Genomic DNA, 21,507 nt, shown 5'->3' on the forward strand with positions numbered 1-21,507 from the left:
GAGACGTGAGGGTAGCTGCCGATGATCAGCGACTATGAGAAGAGGCTTTGGTCATGCGTTCGACTAACATCCACACTGATCTTGGTTTATTGGCTTATTTGGCTAGACTGGCTTCATGACTATGATTGACTATTGACTATGACGTTATTTGTTGACCTGTTTACGAGTTTTGATGTTTTATGTATGGTGTGGTGTTCGCATTACGGCCATCAACAATAAACAACATTCAGTAGTGTCTGATACCGAAAAAAGGCCGACTCCAAACTGTTAAAATTCAGCACTGTTCTAGAACGCACCAAAATATTACGCAATCTATTGAAACATCTAGACTAGAATTATATAGCATTCGGTAACAAGGCCGACCGGAAGGTTCTGCGGAGGCCACGGCGCCTGAGTACTAATTACACCCGGGTGCGCGATAATTATCCTGTTTTGGAGTGTAAAAACACGGCCAAATTACAGGGTAGACCGGCCGGCTGGATACGGGGCGCTCTGTCCTGGATAGGTCAAGGTGTCAACCACTCTGTCCTGGATAGGTCAAGGTGTCAGCCGCCAGTCGCCAGCTCGGGCGATGTAAACAGAGGCGCGGCGCGCTCCCAGCCGCGGCGCGTCCGCACGTGACCCGCCCGTCCGGCCGGCGGCGCTGACCTCTAGCGGAGACCCCGCGCACCGTCAGACGGCGCCGCGCGCGGCGGCCGGAGTGGGTGCTCGCCAGAGTGTGCTCTCGAGACAAAAACGAGCCGGCACCCGCCGCCGGTCCGGGGCGGCCGAGCGTGCGACCGTGTTTGCATGTGTCACTGACATCCGGCGCAGCGGACGCACGGCCCGTTTGATCCGATCAAAAACGGCTAAAAAGTGGGGGAAAGTCGTCCCGGCTGGCCGGCACGTGGTGTTTAGTGGGAGGAAGCCGCCTGCTATCGGGCGGCGGCCTGTCACCGATCAATTCAGGCAGAACGGACAGCGTCGAACGGCCGAGCGGCGCCCTAACGGCCGACCACGACACTGGAGCCGCGTACAGAGGACTGGTGCCGCGCACGGAGGACTGGTGCCGCGCGCAGAGGACTGGTGCCGCGCACGGAGGACTGGTGCCGCGCACGGAGAACTGGTGCCGCGCGCAGAGGACTGGTGCCGCGTACAGAGGGCTGGTGCCGCGCACGGAGGACTGGTGCCGCGCGCAGAGGGCTGGTGCCGCGTACAAAGGACTGGTGCTGCGTCCAGAGAACTGGTGCATGCCGGTAATACAGACACCAACACTGAGTTGATGCCACACGAACGTGATAAATGCTGGCAAACACGAGCCTGGTATTTCATAAGGCATGACAATCCCAATATATTTCTCATAATGACTTCACAATGCACTTTGTTCTTTGTTCTTTTGCCTAATACCAGGCGGACACCGACTTACATCTTAATCCCAGAGGACTTCGTTCATGCCTAAAATATGTAGTCATGGTGGTATTGAGTAGTTATAACAGGCATGGTCAAGTCAAATCCGGACTTCTGCACAGTTTCTGGCGCATCAGTAAAGTAGTGGTGAAAATATACCGCGACTTGCATCTCTTTGTTTAAAAAATCCGTAGTTGAGCCATAAGCATGGTTACACTTCATTTCTACACTGAATGCCAACAGAATGCCAGGAAATATCTGCTCGTGGATAAGACCGAACTCGTAATGCGCCATGATTTAGGGTTTCGTCTTTAACGCGGCAAGCACATGCAAAATCAACCTTGCCCATTTTAAGTGACGACTTGGTAATATTTCCTTGGCTTTGATTTATGTCCGAGCATCTACCCATTACGAACACGTCACCAGAACATTATTCACCGTCTGGTGCCCCTGAAACTGGCATTTACATAGGTAACAGCATGTAAATGCCTCTGTCGAGCATTTCAATCCTGCAATTTACTGCTAATATAAACTGCCAATAAATATCATGCCATTACCTTCAACGTGAGAGAGTTTCAAGCAAGTGTGTTGAAATCCGACATTTTCCTCTGGAGTTCCCAGCGGGCGCTTTTTTTCTCACCCAGTGCACCGCATTCTGCAGGGAACTATGCAGGCAAATAGGCAAGAACACCCTAACAAACTTGGGTTGATAACCTCTGTCTCATTTGAGACGAATACCTTGAGCGCTATCCCTAAGGACGTGCGGTGTATCCTCTCTGCCCAGACTCGGCGAGAAGTTATCGCGACATGACAGCTGTGTGGATTCGGCGTATTGGATGCCCTGTATTGGAAACCCTACCGATGCACGCCTACCGTAATCAAAGGCATCTGCCGTCCAAGGCTAGTTTATCAGTCAGTGGTACGTACACGGCTGTATCTAGAAGTGCCATGCTGCCAGTATGCAATGATCGATGACGTCATTGGCCCAACCCACTCCTGATCCGATTGATCTATTCCGGTGTTTTGTATAAGTGGTTTTCCGGTTCCTGGAAATTTAGTTTTACATCCATCGCGTTCGCATTACATCTTCCGCATCTTACATCTTCCGCATCTATGCCACGTTTGGAACAATTGCATGGGGGGAGTGAGCGACATGACGAACACAAATCCCCAAACTGATAGAACCTGGGTTTCCCACAGGATCTGAAGTTCCCATTGCAAATCTCGTCTGTCTGGTGCAAAGGCTGGAGGTGCTGTTTTCTGTTGAACTGGACTTGCAATGCTGAGAGTTGCGCCCACTAAATGTTGGAGGCAGCGAGCACTGCTTAGCATTAACTTCGCTGCCCCCAACGCGATGCCGCAGCCCCCAACGCGAGCCATTTAGCCCCATCAAAAAACAGTCGGCACGGGGAGGCCACAAACTCCATTTTTCTAACACCTCATAGTGAAATTTTCCACTCGCTTCTGGATTTTGCTGCGTTTTCAGTCCAAATGATTGATCTTCTGGGCATTTGCAGAAATTGCCAGCTCCTGGCAATGTCGTCGCCAATCGCCAAATGAACTATTTCCTAGCCGAGTTCTCTCAGAAAATCGTCAGTTTGCCAATTAGTCGCCAGTTCCGGGAGCCACGCGTCGGAGCCGCGCCGCAACCCCCCCCCCCCCCCCTTCTTCAGGCCTAGTCGGGAGCGGGCGCGAGGCCCGACCAGCCCCCCTGGCCGGACGCAGGGCTGCGGCGCCGGCGCCGGCGCGCCATCAGTGCCGCGGCGCCTCTCATGTCGGTCGCGCGCCGGCCGGTCGCTCTCTCGGCGGCGCGCCGTTTTTGTCGCTGGCGCGCTCTCTCAATCGGCGCCGACCACGCCCCCCGGCCGGGCGGCGCGCGCCGGCCCGCCCCCCGGCCGGCCGCCATTGGCCGGCCGGCTGCAGTGTGTGCCGCCGGCTGCACGCCGCTGCCATCGGACCGCGCCGCCGACCAGCCGCACTGCAGCGGCGCCGCTCGGTACCGCGGCCGAGGCAGAGCGACGCATGGCCAGCGCGGCCGGCCGCACTGCAGCGGCGCCGCTCGGCGCTGCAGTGGCACCGCTCGGCACTGCAGCAGCACCGTTCGGCACCGCGGCCGGGGCAGAGCGGCACTGCAGCGGCACCGCTCGGCACGCAGCGGCACCGCTCGGCACGCAACGGCACCGCTCGGCACTGCAGCGGCGCCGCTCGGCACTGCAGCGGCGCCGCTCGGCACCGCGGCCGGGGCAAAGCGGCACTGCAGTGGCACCTCTCGGCACTGTAGCGGCGCCGCTCGGCACTGCAGCGGCATCGCTCGGCACCGCATCGGCACCGCTCGGCATCACAGCGGCACCGCTCGGCACTGCAGCGGCACCGCTCGGCACTGCAGCTAGACGCAGCCGAACACGCGGCCGGCCGCAGACGGTGACCTGCGGCGACCGACGGCGACAGATGCCGAGGACGAGCAGACAGCGTCCGCACGGAGACGGGGTGGAGAGGTGGGGACAGGGGGTCGGAGGAGCGGGACGGGTTGATGCGGCATGCTGTATGTGCACGTAAGCACCGCAATCCGACATATGTCGGGACGCGTTGAACTCAAAAGCTGCAAATGGACGGTCTGTGGCTCAGACGGGCCTGCCACCACCCGGACGGCCCTCTCACTCAGGCACTCTCGCACTCTCACCCACTCAGGGGCACCCTCAGGATACAGCAGCCTGGTATCAGTAGCGGTCCGAAACATGGTCTGCTCGACTTGAAACAAAAAAACAACACGATGACAAAGCAAAGCCGGCCAATGCGACTGGAGACGATTTTCATTTGGCATAGACAGATGCCGACGGATGACGGAGAAAATGGCGAGGTAGAGAGTCGCCGAGACAGCCGTCTATACAGCTGGAACTCGGGCAACGGAAGGAACGATCCGGCACTTTAGAGGATAGAGCCGGCATACAGCACTCGACATTCAGCAGTCAGCGCACAGCATACAACACTCAATATTCAGCACTCAGCGCTCAGCACACAGCACAAAGCACTCAACATTCAGCACTCAGCACTCAGCACCCATCAGTCAGCACACAGCACACAACACTCAACATTCAGCAGTCAGAACACAGCATACAGCACTCAGCACTCATCAGTCAGCACACAGCACACAGCACTCAACATTCAGCACTCGGCGTGGCGCATTCTCGATCATCGGTAGGATGGGTAAGGCCTCACGTTGTACTTCGTACTGCTGTCAGGAACTGTACCGAAGTGTTAATGAAGGTGATACCAAACACCGATTAGTCCATACGTGCAGGGGCCTGTCCAGCGTTTTTGAACCTCCACATGGCGCCTGCACGCTCCGTGTAGAAAGAGTAAGCTTCAGATTGTCCCTTCCCAATCAGTAAGTTTCGGATTGCCCCTTCCCAATCAGTAAGTTTCAGATTGTCCCTTCCCAATCACTGTCCTTATGATTTTCCCGACCGTGCTGAATTTTATACGACTATGACTTGTGTGCTACAGTGTAACCGCGGGTGATGTTCTTCTGTGATGATGACACATTTCCCACCTTTTTCTTTTGGGACGTGGCTGTAATAGACACAAGCTAACCACAGATTGCCTTAATAAAAACATGTATCTGTGTCCACATTTGAAATTTTTCACCTCTGAAGCCAAAGATCAACTTTGTCAGAGGCGGAGAGCAGCACTGCAGGCGGGACAAACTTTCCGGCCATATCGGGAACTCATGAGCATGGCAATGTCCGTGCGGTGTCCCTGCGTCCGTTTTATGGTGATCACTAGCGGAAGCGAAGTGCTTGTCTGCTCGCATCAAGCGCTAACTTGAAAGGAATGGGCGTGGATCCTCGTTAAAACTCAGAACTGAATGAGCCCTCAAACTTGATGTGTGCGCTAACATGCAGGAATGGGCCGCCGGTTTGCAATGCCTCATTGCGGATGGATTCAGGGCTTCAAATGCACCGCCAGCGGCCCAGTCCTGCTGGCCAGGCAGCCCGGTGACCACCGCGCCCGCCGTAAAGCTGACGCCCCGTGACCAGTAAACGGTCGGAAGCCGGCGGGCCTGGCCGGGGCGGCGGCAGCGCGAGGTGCCCGATGCGGAATGCGCCGACATTACCGACATAAAGCGGCTCTGACGACCGGCCGGCCGGCCCAGATAGCCGCGGGGCACGCGGCACCACCCCTCCCCGCCATGCCCCAGTGGCGACCGTCCCCTACCTGCTGATGCTGCCTCAGTGGCGACCGTCCCCCTCCCCGCCCCGCCTCAGTGGCGACCGTACACCTTCCCAGTGACCCTGCCTCAGTGGCGACCGTCCCCCTCCCTGTTGATCCTAGGTCTATGGCGACCGTCTCCCTCCCGCTGATCTTGCCTCAGTGGCGACCGTCCCCCTTCCCAGTGATCCTGGCTCAGTGGCGACCGTCCCCCTCCCCGCCACGCCTCAGCGGCGACCGTCCCCTTCCCGCCCTGCCTCAGTGGCGACCGTCTCCCTCCCTGCTGATCCTGCCTCAGTGGCGACCATCTCCCTCCCCGCTGATCCTGCCTCAGTGGCGACCATCAGGGCCATCACAGGGCCAGCACCCTGCTGGTGCTGGCCCTGTGGCGACCGTCCCTCTCCTCGTTGATCCTGGCTCTGTGGCAACCGTCCCCCTTCCCAGTGATCTTGGCTCAGTAGCGACCGTCCCCTTTCCCGCCACGCCTCAGTGGCGACCATCTCCCTCCCTGGTGATCCTGCCTTAGGGGAGATCGCATTCCTCCCTAGCGATCCTGGCTCAGTGGGTAAGTCTTTGACTTATTCACAGCCTGTCAAAGTTCGCTTAACTGGTGTATTTATTACCACGGTTCTTTGGGAGCGGTTGGAATGCGCACAGAACACGAATAACACCAATCAAAGACCGAGCGTCATATGATTCAGAGTGCCCATTTAATAAAAAAGCATCAAATGTTTCTCCAGGGCCTTTACCTCGCGTTTTACGCCAAGTTCTAAAGTCTAAGGTCTAAGGTTCACTAGTCTCTGTTGTACCGGTACTGAACTTCTGGTTGTCATGGTTAAAATACTCAAAGAGCTGAAATTCCAGGCGACATAATGTGTTGCAATGAAATATTGTGACCGTTGCAGGGGTTGCAATTATGTTTTCACCTCTGTCGTTGCTGCTGTAATAATTCAGTATGGCTGCCAACGATAAATTCGGCTCTGAAACACAGCCAAATCTAAACCGATAGCCTCCTTCCGGGTCGAGTATCGACTTGTTTCTTTGAATGAGCGTAGAATTACGAATGACTACAACTTACCATTGCAATGGCGAGCACCAATAATTTGGTGCTAAGATGAAATATGGACCAGAAATTACGTGAGTTGATAAATACATCTGCGGGGAACATTATGCATTTTGATAAGATAGTGCTTAAAGCTGTATTCCTGGTGTCATAACAGGAGAATGGAGAGATAGATGGACTGATATTTTGGCTACATGCTTTATGAAAACGGATCTCAGTAGTAACTTCCGCACGAATATCATTAGTGAGGTATCAGTAGTAAAGGTAAAATATCAGAAACCTAAATGAAATGTTCGCATCATGGTGCGCCAGAGATCGTCGCGACGCGTGACGTCACAGCATAGGCTCCCGCATCTGCGTGACGTCACAGCGGGTCGGATCCCGCGTCCGGACGGGACCGGACCGCGCGGAGACAGTCCCGACGCGGCTGGCAGAGGGGCTTACGGTCGCTGACAATGGAACATTTTTTTCAGCTCCGGTTAGAAGCTGGATGTCACAGGCTAGGTTTTAGTGAACACTATAATGTGTTCACTCCAGGATCATCAAGTTGAAATTATCAGAGTGTCTTCTTCTATTACTTGGCTAGGATTCCAAACAGTTTCTGTTATTTGATTCTTGTTGCTTGGCAGTTATCCAAAAAGCATGTTGCCTTCGACCAGGAAGAAAACAGTAAAGCGCCAGGTCACCTGAGCCACATAGATCGACGGCAGGGATTCGATCCGAACCGTATCGCCAGTGCAGCTTGGACAGAAAAAAAGCACGCAAGAAAAGACAGACATCAACATAATTTCAGGAAAAACAGGCAGCTCGTTTGATATCACGACTGATGCTAAGGGACCGACTGTGTCGTCGGTGGTCGCCAACCGGGCCCTTCGTCCGGTGAAATTTGTCTCCGATTATATGCGTGGACTGCGCTACGCCTCGTGGCTTATGCACAGCTCCCGCTGCACAAATGACTCTCTCCTCCAAGAGGCAGGCATAGTCACATAAGCCTCGCGAACACAGCATTTCTAAAACCGTATGTTGGACATAAGGCTGCTAGAGAAGGCTACGCAGACGTGACGTCACCATGGGACTAAAATTTTGTAGCCCGCGGTATGGCTTTTGGTTAATACTACGAAAACGCTGGTAGATACTAGTCACGTGATTAAATACGGAGATTTCGCCATTTTACTGGATGAAAACCCTGTTCTACATTTTTATGTTAATGTTACGTGAATAGATATTGTAATTTTGCATTTCAAACTTTCCAAAGACAAATCAATACTGGGATCTAATACCAAAAATTAATCCTACCAAACCACGTTTTCTGTTACCAGCACACGCGCCATATTCGCCGAGGCCAACGCGCGTGAATAGCTATATGTGGTGCGTTTTTGCAATATGAGTATTTATATGCAAATGAATAACTATCATGTGCGATGTTTACATTGAATTGATTCACGGGCAGAAACTGCGCATAGATCTTTCGACTGCAGTACCTGTATGGAGTGAAATGTGAAAATAAGGTAATACGAGAATGGCAGGTGCCAGGAATTTCGCTGTTGCGGTGCTATGCTCTTCCTAGTCGTTGGCTTACTTGCAGATATGTAATGTTGCATGGGTTAGATAAAATGGTGCGCATAGAGTAATACCCCCACCATCATAACATATCCCTATTGAACTGTTTCTGAGCTGAGATATGGGCCTCGGCTCTTTGACTGGCAGAAATTCCGAACTTGCCAGAAATCGGCCCATTTTACAGGAAAATTCTGCTATCTTGTACCGAAATGGCGCGCGCCGTATTTACTCCCCCGCCCCCCATCCCGGGGTTCAACATTCACTAAACCCATGGGGGCAGGCCAACCCTGCATCCACCTTGACAACGCTTCCCCCAAGGCTACGGGATGTGCGTTCCAACTTCTCAATGCGCGTCCCAGAGTGCTGCGAGCCCGTCTGGCCCGCCGTATCTCATTTCCGTCCAATGTTGTTGTTGTTGTTGCATGTTGTACTCTTTCACGCAGGCTGTTGCTAAGCACTTCCGGCTAAAGGTCATCGGGGCAAATCGCTGGTGAATGGGTAACCCCATCTGTCCGTCGCGGGCAGGCTGTCAGCGCGTGTCAGCAATAATTTTGCGGCTCTGGTGCCAACCAACGCCATATCCCACCTGAAAATGCTTGCATGAGTGTGCTAGGTCGAACAAAATGGCTTATGGAAATATGTATGCTTAAACCAGCCAGCAAAGAACAGCATTTTCATGCCGTCATAGCGTTGGTGCCATATTACTTAGTCCCATGATGACGTCACAGCATCGTCACCCAGAATGCGGTAATGCGGGGGTTGGTTGGAAAGAAGCGTGAAGAAGCGATAGAGTGAACATAGGGTCATGACAAATCAGCGGCAAGGCAATTCGTGCCGGAAAACTGTCCACAATGTTAAGCGCTTGATGTGAGGCTTAAGTGGTTTAGCTTTAGGTTCAGCGCATTAGCCAACAACCTTTCCAAGCGCCTAGTGGAGTATTCATGGGTCCACACCGCCCAATGGGCTGTGGGCCGTGCTTCGCCGTATATTCCTGCAGAGGGCGCATCTGTTGACCTGACCCCGCCCTCCAGTTGGCGCCGTCAGCCCGGCGCGCTCAGACTACCGCCGCTCCGGCCAGCCCACCATCTCCCAGAGGGCCCGCCTTCTCTAAATTGCTGCCAAAATATGAGGCGCCTACGTCCGGAGATGATATCGGGCCGGCGAGAGAAGGAATTCCCATCGCGCCGCGCCGCCGCCCGCTCTAAATAAATCGGCCACGCCGCCAGATCTGGTAGGATATACGGCAGGCCACGACAGGATAATGATTGTCCGGCCACCCCGCTTAATTACGGGGTACAAGCGAAGGGCCGGCCGGCCGCGTCGGGTGCCGCGAGACGGAGCTGCAACGGCTGGCGTCCGCTGCCGCCGCTGCTGTGGCGGCGGCGGCGGCGGCGCCGGATGCCACGGCCGCGCCGCCCGCCGCAGTTCGTGGGAACGCGCCACGGACGCCGCCACTATCGGGTCGAATCGGCGCGGCGGCGGCACCTCTGATCGAGGGAGGAGAGAGGTGGGACGTGCGCCTGGGAACGGGGTGGCGGCAGGCGCTGCGAGACGGAGAGTTGCGGTCGAGCCTGCTTTGTCGCCCATGTGAGAAACTGCGGGTCTGTAGACACGGGACGTGTCAAAACTATTGAAAAATCATCAGTGCGGGAGCATTCACGACAAGGCGCGTCATAATTACACGGTGCCTTATGACCCATGACCACTTACAGGCGCCGCAAAGGATGTTCCAACGCAGCCTTGGGCTGCGGCAGCACAGTGGCCGAGGACAGTGTTTACAATCCGGCGGCCACTACAAAGCCGCCTGTCCCTCTAAGTACCTTCATCTCGGCGGCCTCGTTATCAGATGGCGGGCGTCTGAGGCGGTGGCGGCGGTGGACCGGCGGCGGCGGCGGCTCGCTCACTCCCGATCCGCACTCCACCGCGTGGCGGCAAGAGCCACTGGCTGGCCACCCTGTCCACGTCCGCCACGCTGTCCCAGTTGTTCGCGTCCACCAAGATGGCCTCCCGCCGCCTCTGTCCACAGGCGGCCGCGCAAAAAGCAAACGCGTCCAGTCATCAGTAAAAATAGACCCGGCCGGCGCAGGCCGAGCGCACAATGACTTGTTGGCGCCGCTCCATTATCAAAAGCTCGTCAGCTGATCGGTCGTCAGACGATCTCGAGCAATCAAAGTAATGCGGCCTTTGTCCAGCTTTCCTGTCGGTCACCGGCGCTGTCGGCGGCGGCCTCTGTCGAACTCGTGCCAGGTCATCCGCCGCCACTGGACGACCGTGCGGACACAGCGGCTAGAGGTGACGCCCGCTGCGGTAGACCCCGGGAGGCCACAGCGGCTAGGGGTGACACCGCTTCTGTGGACCCCGGGAGGCCACAGCTGCTAGAGGTGACACCCACTAATGTGGACCCCGGGAGGCCACAGCTGCTAGAGGTGACACCCACTAATGTGGACCCCGGGAGGCCACAGCGGCTAGAGGTGACACCCACTAATGTGGACCCCGAGTGGCCACAGCGGCTAGGGGTGACACACGCTGCCGTAGACCCCTGGAGACCGCAGCGGCTAGAGGTGACACCCGCTGCTGTAGACCCCGGGTGGCCACAGCGGCTAGAGGTGAGACCCACTACTTTGGACCCCGGAGGACACAGCAGCCAGAGGTGACACTCGCTATTGATGGCTCCGGGAAGGCCACGGCGGCCAGGACGACGCCCGCGGCCACGGCGGCCAGGGCCACGTGCGTCCTATTCAGGAAAATAACATGGACCGTTGGCGCAACCTCTGCGGCGCTCGCGGAAGAGAGCCTTCGAAAAACCTCAGCCAAGTGAGCCGACGTCCTACTGCCGACCATGCCGACGGGGTGTTGCCCGGCCATCCTGACCACACCTGGTCACAGCAGGCAGGGTCAGCCGCTGCGCTCGGCCCCAGACGGGTCGCGGCGGCTCACGGCCTCCGTGACGTCACCGCTTGACGGGGACGGGCGATTGCAACCAATTGGCGGCGGCGCTGGCCAGAGGGGCCCGAAATCCGCCGGGACGAGCGGAAAATTGCCCACCTAATGGTCCAGCGCCGGCTGCGAATTAAGGGTAATTATTGTAGAGAATGTATTGAAGCCAATCTTCTGGACCGAAGCCTTTTAGCAAACGCGGTCGTGTTCCAAGATGGCCACGACAAGGCTGGGTCGCGGCTTGAAGGCTAACAGGTTCCACGCAGCGTCCACTTTGTCACGGTGGCTTAATGTGTCGCATGAACGAAACAAAACAGCATCATGTGGTAAAAGTACAACGTTTTATGTCATGCAGCTAGCGGGGAAAATACCACCTGAAAGCAAGGTCTCGGCTTATGTCTTCTCTAATAGTCCTTCAGCCAGGATTTACCTCTTCCAACAGATTACCTATGTGCCGGCATATTCTTTCCTTAACGCATTCGTTGCTGTTGCTTTAAGGACGACTCAATCGGCGATAGCAAACAGCGTACTGTTCACAGCTGCGGGTGCAACCATGCCGCGAGTTACCGCTCATGGCGCACCGACGCTGTCTCCAAACTGAAATTTATATCATCGGGGTTGCGTGTCCAAGTGGGAAAAGATTATGAAGAAGTTAGCTAACCAACTTATACGAAAATGCCAAATATCTCCAAACCAAAGTCTGATGCATACGGCGATGAGCAAGAGTCCAGCCACTGAGCAAGTTACCGCCGATTGTCTACAAATATGACAAAAATGGACAGATAGCCTTCCTTTCTTTCAAGCTCACAAGAATGTGAGGCGAGCTCATGATCCCAAGCTCACATGTCTCTTAGCTCACATGAAAGACAAACATCAAAGGCAGTAATATGGCCCACTTGGACTGGTACACAAAAGGCATTAGACCCATCTGCATGAGTGTTTGCATCACCTACATGATGACAACATTCACCTTTGCTATAAACTCACTCTTCGGACACCGCACAAGGCGTGGTGCTGATTGCCATTTGTCGTGTTTCATGAGTTCTTGAGCGGCTGCTCTGTCGCAGGCTCGGCTTTCAGCCGACACATCGGAGTCGCGCTGGGAGGTGGCCGCCGAGCCTCGCCGCTGCGGGCTAACAAACCTCTCAAGCGTTCTGACACTTTCCGGGAGTTATAGGATTGCAATTCATCAAAGCCTTGTTCTGTTTAGCGGCAAAAGCGCAGGAAATTCCCGAACCGGTTAGCGAAGTAAAAAAGCCGGCATCACCGCCAGTTTGGGTGCGAGTATAAGCGCCTAATTGTGGCCACTGTCACGCGTAACCATCCTCGCTGCGATAATTATTGTCATTTGTTTCAATTTTGTCGTGCTGCCGCGCCCAGCTACAGAGTTATCCTTTAATACGAAAATTATATAGGCATCGGACAGTCTCCGCAGGTTCTGATTAACGATTTCCCGCGCTAGGCGTACTACATGACAAACGGCAGCCTCCCGGAGGCATTTTTGGCGCGGACGACAGGCGTGACGCGCTACGGCGTTTGCGGCGCGGTGGCAGGAGCGCCGCACCATGGATGATTGGTGGTGGCGCGACGTGAGCGCCGCAGCGCGGGAGCGCGTCCGTCCGGCGGACAGGCGGACAAATCGAGCAGCCCGCCTATGTCTTCATGGTGGGCCACGCCGCCTGTTGGCCCAGCGCCGAGGGCGTGCGGTGCTGATGGCCAGATGCCCGGCCCGGTGGCGCCGACTTACCGCCAGAACTTACGCTAGAGCGTCCCTTACCCACGTTAGGGCCGTTCACGCTCAGAGCAGGTCTGGCAGCCAGGCGGCGATCACGGCTCGGTATGAAAATCGCGCAAACGGGGAGAGCGAGTCCTATCGATATGTGTCAAATCGCACAGGCTGGTACAGCCGAAACACTATCAGGAAGGTGTCCGTGGTTTCGTTTGGCTTGATATGGGTTGGAGCCTTTGGCGACGACCAACCATTTTATGCCTTTTGGATTGAGACTGGGGGTGAGATATGCGGCAATGCCACGGCCGGCGCGGCTTGCTCGCCACCGCTGCCAGTGGTGCCCGGACAGGAGCCCGGCCTCGGAGCGCGCCGACACTCTCGGTCCGGACTTGGTCGGCACGGCCGTGACGCCGGCCCAAGGTCGCGGCATGCTCACGGTGAAAAGTGTGAGAGTACGCAGCGAGAGGTGTGAGAGGTGTGAGAGGGTGAGAGGGTGAGAGGTATGAGGGTACAGCAGCTAGCGACGGGTGAGGAGAAGCCGGCTGGCGAGCGTGTCGGTGCACGGGACCAGTCGTATGTTAAGTGTCGGGAACATCTGCGGCTTTAGCAGCTCGACGTGGCTCAGACGGTTATGCTTTTGCCGGCCTCGTGTCTTCGCAACGATAGATCGCAGCTTCAAACAACCTTCGCCATCAAAAAGCACAATTATTCAAAAGTCGTGCTGCAAAATGTTCATTTGTGCGTACGCTGCTGGCGGTTCTTGTCAAAAGAATTGTAAAGCAGGTAAAATGTATGGTTCCAATCTGATTAGCATCGGACGGGTAAAATTTACAGATCACAAAATAAGTCGAAACCAGGGCAAGATCTAGGCCACCCGGGATGGTAGCGTCATCAGGGTTGCAGTCGGGCGCGTATCCAGGAATTGGCAATGGGGAGGGGGACAACTCAGTGCAGGTACGCTTACCACAAGCGCGCGAAATCTCGCTCCACCATACGCTCCACCATACCCCAAATCTCGCTCTCTACGCTCAGTCTCCAGCGGCAGCTGCGTGCATATACCACTGATCGCAGTTTGATCGCAGATCGCAGTTTGATCGCAGTTCGCACCACTATTCTCATTTTAATTGAACAAGTAGCGAGTAACTGCAGCAGCACCATCTTGCGCCCTTGTATGCGGCACGTAAGAAGTGGGTCCTTCGCTTTGAAAATTTGCTTAGGATTAATCTCAGGTTTGTTAACCGGAGCGTGGAAGGCTTGAAGCTGACTGCACAGCGTGGTCGACCGTACCGCCACAGGGTACTGAGCCAGCTCACTGATGTTCCACGGACACATGGACGCTCACTGGTGAGGCAGCGACTGGTGTTGCGCTTTGAAAGTAGTTTCAAATATTGATTTGCTTCCTAATCTGATGCAGGACGTGCTTGACCCATCAGGAGAACGGGAAGGACGCACCTGACCCATCAGGAGCACGGGAAGGACGAAACTGACCCATCAGGAGCACGGGAAGCACGCACCTGACCGTCAGGAGCACGGAAACATGTAAAGGGCTGACGATTGAGCGGGGGCGAACAACGCCCCTCAAGCCTTCTTGAGTCGGTGCCTCATCATTCAGCGCCATAGGACTGATGTAAATGTTTTCCTGGACGGACAAAAGTAGTCACCTCGCTCCCCACCCCCCCCCCCCCCCCCCCTCTCCCCATTCCCTCCATTCTGGGGTCATGAGCCCTTGTCGTTGATACGTTCATTTCCGACTGTTCGAACGACACCTAGCTTATGTTTTGGTATCACTAAACGTAATGATGCTTGCCATCACTTTACTTGACCCCTGTCAAGCATGTCGTTTTCATGGAGAATCGTTCGGTATATCCGTCCGATGAAGTTACGCTACTTTGCAGTTTTGAAAGACATACCGGACCGACGCGCGTGGAAATCGAAGGGATACGGACAACAGGGCGGTACGCACCCACCCGGTCACCCCAAACACACGTGCTGGTACGAATTACTCACCAAGTGTCTGAGTAGGGTGGGCTCCATTCCTCTCTGGCCCGTTGAGATGATATCTGTAACGGAGAGTACAACCTGAGAACAGCGGCAGGTGCACGGCAGCGCGCTACCGTTACCAATTAGCCCGCGCACGCGCCGAACCGTGCCGTGATTCGCACACGCTGGCCGGAGCTAACAGGGCGCACAATGGCGCCACAATGGTCGCACGGATCAGCTTACCCTTTATCTGCGCCGCTGGCGGCAATCAGCGCCGGCTGCCGCGCCACGCTCGCCGCATTGATCCCGCGCCGCACGGCCAGCCCCGCCTGGCGCGCCGGCGTCCCCCGGGGCGCCATAATCGGACATCATTTCGCGCTGCCGACCGCAGAGGGGGGGGGGGGGGGGGGGGGGAGCGGTCGGTTCTGCTGTAGTGAGGGAGCGAGTTGGACAGTTTAAAGGGGAGTTTCCGAGTGACTCTCGCCAGCTCAATTTCGGGGATGCGCGTGTCCCGGCCGGCGGAGTTTTCCGACTTTGGTCCGTGGCAGTGCCAGGAGTTGGAGCATAGAAAGTCTATAAACAGCTTCCAGAGAACGGCAAGCTGCCGTAGGATCAAATAAGTGTGACAGGCAGTTGGGGAATGTGAGGGACATAAAATCAGCATGGCTAGTTTGCCACATGACTCTTGACGATGTATTTTATGTAGCTGCCAACTTACTAAACTGCTCAAAAAGGAGTTCCGCGTGAATGACACCACTGGCATATAAGGAGAAAATTGGACTGTCCCAGCACTGACTCAACAATGTCCCATTTTGCTTTGCAGTGCTAAAAATTAGCTATAGTGTGCGGCGGGCTCAAGAAAACAGTTAGGAACACAGATATTTAGTGGATTTTATGCGTTGACCCGACATAACTGCGGAGGCTGCACATAGACTGCTGAGTGTTGCCTTCGATAATATTCGTGTCTTCAAAAACTAACACGGTACACATGCAGAGGTGGTAGACGTGCATCCTGCAACGTAAAGGTTATGCATAAATGCGCTTTTAGGTGTTTTTTTTAACTTGATCATATGCTCACAAATGCATGTGTGCTTAACTAATGGGCCCATCAGCAAACATTCTCACTGAACCTCTCCACCTGACACCAAGCAGTCGTTACCATAATTCCTTTTCATCCCCGCCGGAGATCATGACAAATGCCCCGAGCACTCTCCCCCCCCCGCCCCATCGACGCCGAACACCAAAGGCACCGCTCTCCGCGCCACCCGAGCCATGCGGGAGCCTATTGACACTTGACGTAATCAACCGTAACATTTATCTGGCGAGCAGATTGCTCACAAATTGCATTATCCCTGTGTGGCCTCATATCTCCATTTGGGTCGCTCCCCAACACCGCCCCGGGGAGTCAGCGCCGCGGGCATAATCGGTCACAACCGGTCCACCAGACCCGGGGAGGGGTAGGGGAGAACGGCGCCGAATAAATCACGAAGCGAGGGAGGTGAGACTGGCGCAGAAATGCATTCGGTTTTGCAATGAGATGTGCTTGCTTCGTGCATGAATCAGTGCAGTGCTACAGTTATATAAAAGCTTCTTTAAGTTTCATTGTTTGTCGCTTTTCGACTTGTCGTGGGCTACAGCACAATTTGAAAGTGAGTGAATTTTTGGCGCAGAAACTAGAGGTCGACAAAACAGAAGTAGGCCGGGGCTACTTTTTGTCTTGAGGACTGGGTATAATTTTTGGGGACACCATTGGGAAGATGATAAAGACGAACCAACATTTAACACAAACCAAATTAAAATGTCATTGCTAGCACCGAAATAAATTGGCCTATGCACGCATTTAAGTATTTCTATGCAGCTATTTCACAAAAACATGGATTTTCACTTAAATTCAGCAATATTTATATCCCAACAAGCCATATGTGGTCATTACTGTATTCCTTTTGGCTGGGCCGGGCCACGTCAGGTAAGCTGGCCGGGTCCCCGTGAAGCCTGGGCTCAAAGTCCCGTGGCCCGGGCCGACCTCGGTTGATGTCTAATAGGCCAGCGGTGACATAGGGTTCTAACGTAAGCACTGCCACCAGCCATCATCGGGGGGACGCCGAAAGCACCGACTGGCTTAGCCACTCCCACAGGCGGCAGCTTGGATCCGGCAGACTGCAGCCTGCCGGATCCAGGTCGCCGCCTGTTGTCAGGGTGGAGGCCGCTGTCTGCGAGCGTGGAGGCCGCCGCCTTTGAGGGGACAGCCGCCGCCTGTGAGGGTGGCAGCCGCTGCCTGTCAGGGTGGCAGCCGTCGCCTGTGAGGGTGGGGGCCGCTGCCTGTGAGGGGCAGCCGCTACCTGTGAGAAGGTAGCCGCTGCCTGTGAGGGTGACAGCCGCCGCCTGTGAGGGGACAGCCGCTGCCTGTGAGGGTGACAGCCGCTGCCTGTGAGGGTGGGGGCCGCTGTCCGGTGTGGCTCAGTGCGTCGCGGACCTCCTGTTGGAGCGGCCGGCCGAAGCTCGACTGCCGCTGAGCATCGATCGGCAACGCTCGATGTCCAGCGGCGGACGGGTGCCGGCACCGGCGCGCCGCTGTCTGGGGAGCCCTCCGGGCTGGGCCGGCCGCGGCACGGCACCTCGTACTCTGGTCAGGCCGCTGAGACAGTGGCGCCCGCTGCCAGCTGTCAGCGCCCTGTGACCAGTCAGAGAGCAGCTGACCTGACCCGGTCTGGCGCGGCCACGAGCGCCCCGGTGTCTGAGCCTGCCACGCCGCCTGGTGTGCCCGGCTCCGCTCCAGGGCTGGGCGGCGGGCCGGCGGCCGGCCGGACCCCGCTGACGTGTGCCGGTGCCGACAGCTCATGCGGCCCACCCATCGATCCGGCCGCCCAACAGACCAGCATCGGCACGAGCTGATGGGCTTTCAGCGGTGCACGTGTTTGCGTTAATCTATCCGGCCGCTGTTGATGAGCCAGCGCATCGGCAGCCAGCGACCCGCCAGAAGGACTCTGGCGCGGGGCGGAGATTGGTGGACTCTGTGTTGTGGAGCTTTGGTGCATTGCAGTTTAAGGATTCAGTCCGACCGAAGCCACCGCTTTGAAGTCGAATCCTCGCACCAAACAGAAACAGAGTCCGTTATGTCATCAATGTTTCGTTGCGAGGTTAATGCTGGGATTGGATTTCACTAACGCACGCTGTGACGTTTTGTTTTAACAAAATAGCTTGATTTGTAAGCTACGCGATAAATCTTACATGTTGGGCCCAAGGGTGACACAGGTCATATATCGTGGTCCAAGGACTTGTTGTGTCGCGAAACGATCACACGGGCCTCTGGCGTTGTAAGCCTGTAAATTGCAAGTCCTCAAGTCTGACGTCACTCGCTAACATAAGCTGGAAACAAAGCTATTTGTAACTTGAATAGCATAGCCGTATGAAGCGATCATTCACAGCGCAAATGACAGGGACAGCTCTTATTCTCCTCGAGTTAGGCGCCGTGCTCGATAGGGCCCGAAGGCGTCACCTTTCGGGCGAACCCGACCTCAACCGAGAGACCAAGGAAGTTACTCTCGTCCAAGCTTCACAACACAGAGCGGAATAGGGCTGTAATCTCTAATTCAGTTGAGGGCTCAAGCTCCCAAATGTGCTACGCAATCGATTCTCCAACTAGCCTGCAGAGAATGCAGGCCAGGTTTGGGTAGAAACTCGTTTTTAGAGACATTGTGGGGTAGGAAAGGCCACTTTTTATCAGCCCTCCCTAACTTTTTGCGAACTTAAAACACTTTAGCGGAAATAATGTCAAGAGTCCGCGAAGAAAACGGCTAGCCTTTTGAGGCCCGGTGGTATTGTTCTCACCTTTTTGAGGCCCGGTGGTATTGTTCTCACCTTTTTGAGGCCCGGTGGTATTGTTCTCACCTTTTTGAGGCCCGGTGGTATCGTTCTCACCTCCTCGGCGGTGCCCCTCTTCCAGCTTCTTTTCTGCATTACCTTCTAGCTAACCTGCGCAGTCGAGACCTCTCCGAAAGACAAATACGCCCTTTTGAAACTCGACCAACTGGCTCCAAGGGCGCCTATCCAAGTGCTTAGAGGATCGAGCCCCGTGTGCGCCTCTCCGAGTGTTGAATCGAGTCCTGAGGATGCCACTCTAGATGCTGACCCTACAGTACGGCGCATGCTCCTCCGAAGTCTGACCATCCGGCCGCGGGGCGCCTCTCCGAGACCTGACATCCAATCCCGGAGGCAACCTCAAGCCGTGACCACTCTCTCCCAGAGTACCTCTCCGAGTCCTGGTCCAAGCCCTCTCCGGGTCTCCGCGTCCTGGTCCAAGCCCTCTCCGGGTCTCCGAGTCCTGGTCCAAGCCCTCTCCGGGGCTCGGAGTCTTGGTCCAAGCCCTCTCCGGGTCTCCGAGTCCCGGTCCAAACCCTCTCCAGGTCTCCGAGTCTTGGTCCAAACCCTCTCCGGGTCTCCGAGTCTTGGTCCAAACCCTCTCCGGGTCTCCGAGTCCCGGTCCAAACCCTCTCCGGGTCTCCGAGTCCCGGTCCAAACCCTCTCCGGGTCTCCGAGTCCCGGTCCAAACCCTCTCTCCGGGTCCCCGAGTCTTGGTCCAAGCCTTTTCCGGGTCTCCGAGTCCAGATCACGGTCGTCCGGCTCCGGCGTGGCTCTCTGAGACTCGCCTACTCCTTCCCGTGGCGGCCTCCCCAGGAACGGGCCGCCATCCCTCTTTGCTCCTGTTTCTGTTTGCTAAACCTCGTCTAATGAAGCCCCGCCTCCTCGATCGCCGGCTGTGAGTTGCGTTGGTCGGCACACGTTTCCCATTATATCCTGGTCAGGGGTTAATGTGCATTAAATCCGCCGGCGTCGGGCAGAGTGGCGGCCGGCGAGCGCGGGCAGAGCGCCGGAGCAGACAGATACGATCCCGCCCGACGGTAATTGGTACGTGTCCTCCCACCTCGACGCGACTGACGTAAGGTATTCTTACAGCGTTTCCATTTATCATAATGCGAGAGATACGTTGGCCGATCAGTAAAGAATGCGCTAATGCTATTGTAATGGGCGACGGACGAGACGAACCGGACGGGGCAGAGGGCGAAATAGACGCCATGCGCCGCCCGCGAGCAGCCCTGTCGTCTATTACAGACCAATCGAGAGACGGCGTATTTGGCGCAGGCCGCCTCCAAATGTGTCCGCCAGAAATCTGATCCATAAATAAGGGGGATTATTACAGCAGATCGCTCGGAGAAATGGAAGTTGCTGGGAGGCTGCGATAATGCTGGAGGCACTAGCTTTGAGGTTTGATCACGTTTTAAGACGATATGTCGTGCCTATCTGTCGCATTTGCAATCGTTGTGGCCAAGCCACTGGTGTTGTTATTTTCATCTTTTTCGGCTTTGTTGATGATGGTGCACATTTATGCCACCCGGGAACCGACAACGACATGCAACGGGGCCAATAGCACCTTCCAGCGTTCGGAAAGTCATTGCGAGCAATGTGTGCGCGCAGGCTTGACTGAGCGGCTTCAATCGCCATGCCCGAGCATGTTCAAAAGCTCAGCTGCCAGCCCCCTTGTATTCGTTGGCGTCGCTTCCCCGCCGTTTCTAGGGGTGTTTGCGCAGCGATCTGGACGAATCTGTGCCGTCAACGTCACTCACGACGCCATAACCGTAGATTCTGCGCCTTCTGCTGTTCGTAGCGGCCCGGATGACAAAGATGCTACGAGATATCACATAGAACCTTTGCCGGACGCGCAGAATCTTTTCCCGCTACTCGATCGAAGCGAGACAGAAATTACGCCACATATAAGCATGAATAGGTCAATTTACGTGCCCGGAGCTGACCACGAGAGACGAAAAGTGTATTTATGCGTTACAAAGAGCATAGATTGCATTTTGCATTCTTAGGAGGTCTTGAATTATCTGCAAACGAAAATCCTGTAGTATTGCATGATCAGTTATTTTCACCACAGTAATGAAGATAAAGAAACGAGTTGCGTTGTGAACGCAGCCGACAAAGACTCTTTTTGACGCCGCGTGGATTAAAGCATTCATGGTACGCTGCGGGTGCACCCCAGACCGAAGGAGCGCAGATCACCTGACCTGTCGGGTCAAGGTCACTGGCCCCAGTGACCCTGGTCTGGATCGACGAGAGGAATGACACGCGAGGTCAACCGCCAGTTTGCAAGGCACGAGGCAGCTGTGTTATGTCTCAGGGGGAACTGGTTGGCATGATGCTGACATGCGCTTACATTGAAACCACGCTGATACCAGCTCCCAACAAGCGCTGTATCGTAGAATCGGCCTTGAGACCGACGCCAAAAAGTGAAGCTTTTTTCGTCATGACAGAGCAGTCTGAGGCCATTGTGCTCAATATTTTCCTCATAGCCACAAAGCCACCCAGTGTATACAAGTGCATTTTTACAGCAGTGGCTCAACAATATCGTTGAAAACCACAAATTTCCCCATGCCCCCGCATCGTTTCCTGGTTGTGCCGGATGGTTAGGAATCGAAATGGCGACCGAAAAATGTAACAGCGCGGCGCTATTTTCTCGCCAGAAATGGCGTCGTAAATTAGACATCGCATTACTGTGGCAGGCACTATAATTTTGCAATCGGGTTGCGCGCGGCAGCGACACCGACGGGGGGCGGGCGGGCGGGTGGCGTGTCGCTCGCCCATC

General features: G+C 55.6%; 1 protein-coding gene across 1 annotated transcript in view; it reads right to left on the reverse strand.

Moving 5' to 3' along the window:
* Positions 1-21,507, reverse strand: part of LOC119105610 (transcription factor Sp9) — a 72,319-nt gene that overhangs the window by 31,664 nt on the left and 19,148 nt on the right. Inside the window, exon 2 of the mRNA XM_037229069.1 lies at positions 14,892-14,944. Within this exon, the coding sequence (XP_037084964.1) occupies positions 14,892-14,918 (27 nt within the window). The 5' untranslated portion in view covers positions 14,919-14,944. The remainder of the gene's footprint in view (positions 1-14,891; positions 14,945-21,507) is intronic.

This window comes from Pollicipes pollicipes, unplaced genomic scaffold, assembly GCF_011947565.3.
Source record: "Pollicipes pollicipes isolate AB1234 unplaced genomic scaffold, Ppol_2.1 Scaffold_6138;HRSCAF=7277_pilon_pilon_pilon, whole genome shotgun sequence".
NCBI lineage: Eukaryota > Metazoa > Arthropoda > Thecostraca > Pollicipedomorpha > Pollicipedidae > Pollicipes > Pollicipes pollicipes.